The sequence below is a fragment of the Mastomys coucha genome, unplaced genomic scaffold (genome assembly GCF_008632895.1).
Source record: "Mastomys coucha isolate ucsf_1 unplaced genomic scaffold, UCSF_Mcou_1 pScaffold22, whole genome shotgun sequence".
NCBI classification, from domain to species: domain Eukaryota; kingdom Metazoa; phylum Chordata; class Mammalia; order Rodentia; family Muridae; genus Mastomys; species Mastomys coucha.
Window position 1 is genome coordinate 142,015,316 of NW_022196905.1, and position 9,328 is coordinate 142,024,643.

At 44.4% G+C, this 9,328-nt stretch overlaps 1 protein-coding gene and 1 long non-coding RNA gene across 6 annotated transcripts in view; one reads left to right on the forward strand and one right to left on the reverse strand.

Moving 5' to 3' along the window:
• Flt1 (fms related tyrosine kinase 1) overlaps positions 1-9,328 on the reverse strand; it is a 168,412-nt gene that overhangs the window by 68,525 nt on the left and 90,559 nt on the right. For all 3 annotated transcript variants that reach the window (XM_031338765.1, XM_031338766.1, XM_031338767.1), the window contains one exon: positions 7,985-8,131. In XM_031338765.1, coding sequence (XP_031194625.1) covers positions 7,985-8,131 — 147 coding nt within the window. The remainder of the gene's footprint in view (positions 1-7,984; positions 8,132-9,328) is intronic.
• The window catches only part of LOC116068782, a 16,174-nt gene continuing 13,651 nt past the window's right edge, over positions 6,806-9,328 (forward strand). For all 3 annotated transcript variants that reach the window (XR_004109685.1, XR_004109687.1, XR_004109686.1), the window contains exons 1-2: positions 6,806-7,128; positions 7,712-7,834. This is a non-coding gene — a long non-coding RNA (uncharacterized LOC116068782). The remainder of the gene's footprint in view (positions 7,129-7,711; positions 7,835-9,328) is intronic.

Genomic DNA, 9,328 nt, shown 5'->3' on the forward strand with positions numbered 1-9,328 from the left:
CTCTCTCTCTCTCTCTCTCTGAGATTTCCACTTGAGGCTAGGAAGAAGTTTGGAAGCAAACAGTAGCACAGTTGCATTACATCGTGAATGCATCTGTTGCCTCTGAATTGCATCCTTTGAGATGGTAAAATTCATGCTCTATATATTTGGCTGCCATTTCTCTTCTGGAAGACTCAGGCTGATCTGCAGATTCTAAGGGCCCAGGCTCTTTCTTCCCATCCTTCCCTGTAACATTCTCTTCTTGCTTCCCCCAAAGGCTGTGATCTAACTCAATCCTTTCACAATTCAGAGATGATTCTGGCCTGTCACTATGGTGCCCATTATGGTGCCCATGGTGCAGATCTTTGGGGTCATGATACAATGGGGACAGGCCCTTTCTGGACAGGTTACTCAGTCCTGGGGATCAAGATTCGGCTGAAGAAGAAAGAGAAAGTCCCTGCCTTAGGGGCCTTCTCTCCTGCTCCAGCTTTGGTCTGCTGGAGACATGGGGGTACTCTGGATAAAACACTATTTTAACTGTCAAGGACTGTAAGCATGTTGGACTGTCATAGGCATTTGCTTTGGCTTTGCTGAGCACCTTCAGATCAGAACTTCCCTCTGTTCACTGAGATCTTCTCAAGAGAGGGAGGGGTTTCTCCTCAATGCGTTGTTGATGCTTGGAGACCCTTTTCTCTGTGGTGTTTTTGAGACATCTGCGCTAGTGTCAGAATCAGTGTAAACTGGATCAGTCTGTCACCTCATCAGCTTTGCCCATTGTGCTGTCCTGAGCTATTTGGCCAGCATTCCCCCACCTCCCTCTGGGGCACCTGCTGAGCCACAGCATTGTCTGAAACACGTTCTGACCATGGTAAGAAGCAAATGGATGCAGTTGGAGGAACATACTAAATGTGAGTTGCTCATCCCTTGGGCATGTGGCCTGCAGAAGGAATGAGGACACAAGGTGACTCCGAGATACTGTTTCAATCTGGGTGTAGACTGTCACAATTTGTAAAGGCTCAACAGGAGTGAAATTTCACGCAGGAGCCATGCTGTCCGTCTGAGGACCAAAGCCACCATCACAAGTAACTCTTCAGCTATCACTCAGACGTGGAGCTCTGTGGTCTGGTCTCTCCATGCAACACTTTTGTTTTATCGCAGGTTCTCTGTTACATAGGCTTTAACCTGCTTTTTCTTTCCCTCCATCCTTCCTAGGAAATGCATCTTCTGTCATCTGCCAGCATGTTGCACCACCCTAGTCCTCCTAGGTTCTCTGCTGAGCTCCGATTGGACACTCTGCACTTTTCTCCCTTCTTTCAAGCCCTCCTCCCTCGTTTCGTCTTTCTATTTAACTAACATCTAACCGCCAGAGTCTATTGCCTTGCAGAACCTTAGTGCGGTGAAGGTAATGCACAGAAGATGGGTTTTTCTTATCTTAATATACTAAAGATTTTAAAAATTAAATTTACTTTAACTGAGATATAGAAACATAAACGTAGGGAGTGTCAGGTGGTGGCGATGGTTGCCGCAGAGGCGGTGGCAGCAGAGGCGGTGGTGCAAACACACACACACACACACACACACACACACACACACACCTTTAATCCCAGCAGTTGAGAGGCAGACACAGGTAGATCTCTGGTCTATAGAGCAAGTTTCAGGTTGGCCGGGGCTACACAGAGAAATTGTGTCTTTAAAAAAAAAAAACTAAATAAATAAATAAGTAGGTAAGGGATGTGTAGTAAATAGTAACAGGGATGTGTTTTGATATAGATGGGGATTGTGTAATTTTTAAATCAAGTTAAATATATCTGTGGCCTCAAACGTAGACACGTCTTCATGGTGAGTACTCACGATGGGTGTCCTTCCGGCTTGGCCTATGTGTGATCTCATTGCTTCCTGCAGCCATCCGAATGCATCCTAGCACCAGAGCGTGCCTGGCTTTTCCTTTAGCCACATTAACTCCCCTTTCCTTATCTCTCCTGTTACATGGTTCTGAAACCTGAGATTAAGTCAAGGTGCTTTCTTCTAGACTCTTTTTATCAGTTCCTCTTCTCTCACTTTGAGACCAACTGATATGGACAGTGAGCCTAGACACTGAGGGTTATTGCTTGAAAAGGCTGTATCCCAGGCTGGAGAGATGGCTCAGTGGTTAAGAGCACTGAGTGCTCTTCCAGAGGTCCTGAGTTCAATTCTTAGCAACTACATGGTGGCTCACATCCATCTATAATGGGATCTGATGCCCTCTTCTGGTATGTCTGGTGGTGAATACAGTATATTCATATACATAAAAAAACAAATCTTATAAAAAAAAAGAAAAAGCTTGCATTTCATGAGAACACGTATACAAGTTCATTACTTGGCTTTTTGGTTATATAATGTTTAAACGTTTAAACTTTTTGATAGTAACTTCATTCATTTTAATTTTAATATCCAGAGTTCAGGGCTTAAGGAGTCAGCAGGACTAAGCACAAAGCTGAGTTTGGTCCTCAGCTCCAAGGGGTGGGAACAGATGATGATAAAAATATGGATACTTGCTACATCTGCACAGCCTAGCACAGTGCTGGACAAAAAGTAGCAGCTCAGAAACATGTATTAAGTAGACAAATGAGGTTTGAGCAGATATGGCATAAATTCTAGCCCTTTAAATTAGTCTGGCATAGTGGCATACACCTTTCATCCCAGCACAGGGTAGGCAGAGGCAGGAGGATCCTTGTTAGTTCAACCCCGGTTTATGTGGCAAGTTCCTAGCCAACCAAGAGCTACATAGTAAGACCCTGTCTTAAACAATTAACTAAATTTAATTAAACAAACCCTTAATAAGTAGAAGCAGATTTGGCTTCAAAATCATTTTCCTCTTTATATAGCATGCCCAGCTTTTAAAAATGCTTTGTATATTTTAATATGCTTAAAATTGTTTTTAAACTATGCTTTAAATTAAAGTCTCTGCAAGCCATTATATGTATAGGGATACAGAAGTGTTCACTGCTTTATTTTTTTGATGCCAACCTGGCAGTTTAAAACTGTTCCTCATCTGTCATCTTGTGAGAGATGTGACACATCTGCCTGTGTTAGTCACACATGCCAGAGACAACCTTAGTTGCCCACACCACCATGACTTGAGCCCAGGTCCCCTCTCCCTACTTCTTCATGTTTGAACCTGTAAAATAGTCAGAATAACTTAGCGGACCTCTCCAAACTGTTGTCAGACAAACCAACCAACCAAATAGACTACAGTAGTGTTTGTGAAGCAAAAGTCTACTTGTGAATTGTGTCATACAAGTGCCTGCCTCTGGTAACAGGTATGGACATTAAATAAGCAGGGTGTCTTGCTGCTTGACTGAATGCCAGTAATTTGCATTTCCTGTGAGACAATCTCATACAAGTCTTCAAAGGTTTGAAAACAAGAGCTCAGGAAGCTAGAAAATAACACAGTGGTTGCCTGAGGAGTGAATGGGACCCGTGAAGAAAGGATGTCTCCTAGCCTTGCAACATAAGAGAAACACGCCTGGTGACAAGGATTCCAGATGGGCAGTAAGTTTGCCATACGGGGAACAGGGAAGGCAGGGTGGGGAGGGCAAGCCCCATGAGAGAGGCTGGTGAGCAGTGAGTGGAGATGCTCTGATCCAGCAGGGAGACAAGACTGGAGAATCCAGTTGGCAGTGAAGCAGTTGCTGGGCGTTTTTTTTCTTCTTGTTTCATTGATGTGGCAGAGGTGGCCTCTACGCCTGTGTGCATGCTCTCCTGGGCTTTTGCACTCAAGACTTCCTTTGTTCCTGCCTGCTGCCCTTTGGCCCAAGAAGTGACTACCCAGCTTTCTTGTCTTTGCTTTCCTTTGCAAGAATGGCTTCGTCCCACCGAAAGGGTTTTCCTGGGAGGAAGTGAGGGAGCAGACTTTCCAGCTTCCCCGAGCTCTTTCAACAGGCATTTATTTGATGGCCACCAGGGCATGAGCTTGCACGTGTGCCCAGCTTCCTCTCTTCCTATTGTTTTTGGAATGTTGAGGAGCTGTCAGTTAACAAGTCACAATGACAGTGGACCAGATCCTGTTAAGCATCCAGCACCCCTACGATTCTCTAGACCTGGAAGTTCTTCTTGACCTGCCAGGCCTTCTGTGAAAGATGTATCCTGGCTTGTACACCCAGGCAGTCAAACTTAGACTGGCTTCATTGGTGTAATGCCATGAAGAGGGTTTCTGCTCACTGGAGTCCTGGAGAGCCAGGACTAGCCACTACGGTTACCAGTAGTCCTTACTCACACGGGCTTGTAATGGAAACGGCCACAGTAGAGGCAGTGTGCTTAGTGCTACCTGTGGGTGATGGATATGGAGGGCCTAGGATATAGAGTGTGTGGCCATGACCGTTACACCTCAGGTTGCATTTGAAACTTAACAGGTGTGTGACTACGGATTCAGAATTCCCTCCCCAGAGGTTCCAGGAGGGTTTGGCATGTGCCAATCAATCCACTGCTTCCACCACATGGGTCCCGGGGATTGAACTCACATCATCACGCTTTGTGCCAAGCCCATCTCAGTGGCTCAGCGAGAGTAGCTTTAAACAGTAAAGAGAGAAGATGGGCATAGCATAGTTCATCTTAAGAAATGCAAACCGTGGTGCTTAATAAACTGTGGCCATGGGCAGCTTAGAGGAGTGAAACACCTTAATCCTTCTCCCTGTGGCCTGTGCAGTCAGCAGCATTCCAGTTTCAGAGGTAAACAGGGCCTCGGAAGGTAGGAAAACAAGGGCAGTGTTGGGCCCTCCACAGTGTGGACTCGCCCGGCGCTTATACTTCTCATTTCCTGACCCCCTTTTTTTCCTGTGTCTTTTCTCCAGTATCCTAACAGCCATAAACTTTCAGAATTGGTAGAACCTTTTGTTTGAGACAGGGTCTATGCATCCTAAGCTGGCTTGGAATCTGCTGCGTAGTCAAGGATGACACTGAACTCCTGAAGTATGTGCCTTCACCTCCCAAGTGCTGGGATCACAGGCATGAGCCACCGGATTTGACTCTTTAACTCAAATTTAAGGTCTGACAACTGAATTTAGACTGGACTCACTTCTCTCAAAGGGCCAGTCCCCATTTTTGGTTAGTGTTTCGTGGAATATGTGCTGTGTACGATCGAGTGTTTGAAGCCTGGAGTCACTTTACCAGGCTTCTGTAGGGACTCTTTGGGTCTTTATTATATTGACATGGACTCTGGTTTATAGTGGAAAGAGGTAACTTTTTAATGAGCTATGTGTGTATCCACATGGTCACTCACCTTTTTAATATGGCAGAATACCTCAGGGGATTAATTTGCCACAAATTAGCATCTTGGTAGTAGGTTATTTTGGGTAAGCATTTCATCTCTTTGGGCCAAGTTGTCTATTCTCCATATTGGCCTAAGAATAGTCCAAGATCTCTTCAATAACTGATAACTCTATGATATAGAGCCTGCCTCAAACCAGGTATTTGTGTTACCAAACACGCTTACTAAAGGTAGTGTCCAATTTCCAAAAGCCATTCAGTTATCACTCCCGGAGCACTGGACCTACTGCCAAGCACCGTGGGGAGGAGGATACTAATGAGACCCACTGAAGGGAACTGCATATTAACTGATGATTAGAATGGAATACAGGGAAGTGAAGACACAGCTCAGTGGCTAAGAGCATGGGATGCACTTGCAGGGGATCTGAGTTTGGTTCCCAGCACCCATGGCAGCGGCTAACACCGCCTGTAACTCCAGCTCCAGAGGAACCTGATGCCTCTGGCCTCCTCAGGTACCTGCACAAATGTACACATACCTAAATACCTACATACACAATTAGGAATAAACCTTTAAAAATAATACAGTGTGAAAATAGAATAGGTTTAACTTACACATACACATACACTCATACATACACACACACACACACACACACACACACACACACACTCATACACACTACCAAGTAATTGCCCTTTTAAATAATCTCAGTAAGAGAGAAGTAAAAACCTACATAAAGGAAAAGGACTCAGGGGCAAGCTGCCTCCTTTGGGCGAGAGGGAGGCCCTTTGGGGGAATGACAAGAAGTGAGTCCTAGTGTGCTGCATTCTTGTGATGGATGTGCTAATTCTAGAGAAACTGTGACATGCTGGCCTTGTACTGTGGAATGTATCCCCTCTCAGGGACACTGTCAGTATTGTAAAGCTTGGCTCTGCCATAGCCTCATTCCAAGATTGGACTCACACAGGTCTTTTGAGTGGAAGATTTGATCTCAGGACAACCCCATACTATCACATTGTCAAACATTGTGGATAAATGGCAATCCTATTTATAATATGGGCATTGAAGCAGGCCCTTGGACATGATAGACAAGGGGCGGTATTATGCTTTCCTACAAATGTAACTGTTAACCAAAAATGCCAGTAAGCTTCATCTTATTTAGCCACCGCATGAAGCAAGCAGGAAACACTGTTTGTATTCTTTGGTTTTAGTCTAGCTGGTTTTATTTTTGAAAGACAATAACTTTAGTTTAAGTTAGAAAGTTGGTTTTTCTTGTTTGTTTGTTTTTATTTTCGTTTTGTTTCTTTTAGGGCTGGAGAGATGTCTTAGTGCTTGAGAGCACTTGCTGCCCTTCAAGAGGACCGGAGTTCAGTTCCCAGCATCCACACCAACAAGCTTGAAATCACCTGCAACTTCAGCTCCAGGAGATCTAACACCCTCTTCAGGCCTCCACTGGCACCTGTACACACACACACACACACACACACACACACCTCTAAAACAAAGAAAATGTTTTGTTCGATCAGTATAATAAAATGGTGCCCCCTGTAAGGAGCATGTAAGGCCTGAAGGCCAGGTAGGCTAAAATAGAATATTAAGTGACAAGTGAATAAAAGTGAAAGTAAATGTATGAAATGGATAAGCACCGCAAGGCGGTAACCCAGAGTGGAACCTCAGATAAAGATAGAGTGATACACGAAGCCCAACGTGCAGACATAGATAGAGATAAGTAAAGAGTATAAAAACCACGGCCAGAGGCAACTGAGTCAGAGATGAGATGACTTGCTGAATGGATCAGACGCTGCTCAGACTCAAGACTCTCGCCTCCCGCCTCCCGACAAGGCGCTCACACAACCGGAGGGGACGCCCAAGACGTCAGAGCCCGAGCCTGAGAGCGGAGACAGGTCGTATATCCCTTAGCTCATGATGTTAGAATGTTTGAAATTGTTCTGCTAGCGATACTAGTGATTGCTATGTTATTTTGGTGTGTAATTTGTGTGATACAGCCTGATAAAAGCTTTTTTTTTAGCACCACGTCCGACTCCTTGTCTTCTGTCCTAATTGCTGGGGGCATCCACCAGCTGAAACCATAGGCTGGTCACCCTAAGTGCTCTCGACACCCCCATTTAAATTTAAATTATTAAAATGAGTGTAAATGAATTTTAAAAATTGTAAATCTACTTCCCTGGGCTTCATCTATACTCGGTGTTTAAAATTATACACTATGTGGTTAGAGAGAGAGAGACCAGTAATTATCAAGAGCACTAGTTGCTCTTCCAGAGGATACCAGGTTTGTCTGCTAGCATCCTCATCACAGCTGTCAGGGGATCTGACACCCTCTTCCGGTCTCCTAGGATACCAGGCACTCAAATGGTAAGCAGGCACACACAGGCAGATGAAACACTCAAGCCCACAAGATTTAAAAATTAACAAAAAAAAACCCTATGAAATCCCTCAAGCCAATACAGTCTTTCCTCCCTCTCCCAGATGAAAGGTGAATGGCGCCACTTCCTGGGTGGTCTTTCCATTTCTTTCTCACTGAGTTGTTGAAGGCACTCGGGACAGAGTTGTAAGGACCCTTTCTAGTGTTGTTCCTTCTTGAAAGCTGAGGTGAGTGTGGCCTGCAAGCATGGTAAGCTGAAGGTGGGAGGGGAAGGGGAGGAGTGAGGCAGGAGGATAGGGGCAAGGAACGGGGAAGCAGAGAGGATCAGGGGGCGGGAAATGGCGAAGCAGGATCAGGGGCAAGGGAGACTCTCTTACCCGGTTCTTGCTGTATTTTGTGGTTGTTTTTGAACCAAGTGATCTGAGGCGCGGGGACACCGCTAGCTTGACAGTCTAAGGTTGTAGAGCCACTGATGGACACCTCGTGGTCACTGAGGTTTTGAAGCAGGTGTGGCGCTTCTGAATCTAGTGAGGAAAGAGAGAGGGTGTGGTTATTTATATTGCTTAATCAGATGGACATCTTAATAGAGACAGAACCCACCCAAGGTGACCGACTGTAGGGCTTCAGTACACATTTGTCCCCTTTTCTTTTCAAAGCTAATACTTCCCTTAATAAATGGTGATGACAAACTGCAATGTGCTTAAAATATGGGTAAATAAAGAACTAGGTTGGACTCTATATTTTTAGATTCTAATATACCAACTCATTTTCTTCTTTAATAAAGAAAAGCGTTACTAAAACTCAAATATTTCATATATTTCTGGAGCTAAACATGAAACACATGGTTTTGTGTATAGAGGTTTTTTGTTTTGTTTTGTTTGTTTATTTATTTTAATATTCCTATTACATGTTCGTGATGTGCCAATGTCATCTTACATCTTATGTTTGTTTTCTGGACTGAGCCCGATGGCTCCTGTGTTTGAACTGAGTTCATGGACTGGGTTGTGTTACTCCATAGTCTATACTTCGAAGCAGCAGACCAAACAGGAGAATTCTGAAATTACCCAGTGCTTTATTGGTCACTCCCCTCCCTTCCCTCCCTTCCCAAATGCAAGCAACAAAAAAGTTCATTCAAGAGGCAGAGGCACAGATTTGCAGGTTTTGCGCTATATAATAGCACAAGTATTATATTTTATATTATTTTCTCTTAAAACATACAAATATGGTACAATACAATTTATTTTAATAAAATGCCAACCAATATAGTACAACAAAAATGAATTTAATACATTAAGATGCAATACATTATAATATTAAAAATACCACACAGGAACGGCAGTACCCCCCCAGGGCCCCAATGAGTACAGTGTCTCTGTTTAATGAAGTAGTTATTCAGTCCTGCTGATGTGCATACATTCTAGTGAGGTGGGGATTGGATCAGGGCCTCAAGCCCAAGGGAGAAGAACAGAAATGCTTAAGGTTTCTCCCCCACACCCTTCCCCAGTCCACCTTTCCCCATCTTGTTTGCAAATCCTAGGACAGAAATCCCAAGGGTTTTGGTATCACCTACATATTCTGCACCCTTGTCTGGGCTTTCTCTGACCAGATTTGGTTCCTCATCTTAGGACATTAACACGGGGAGAGGGCAGGTTAGGAATGGTTACCCTACAAGTGATTCTCTGGCCCGGATTCCATGTCCCCTGCAGGAGCCTGCTGCGGGG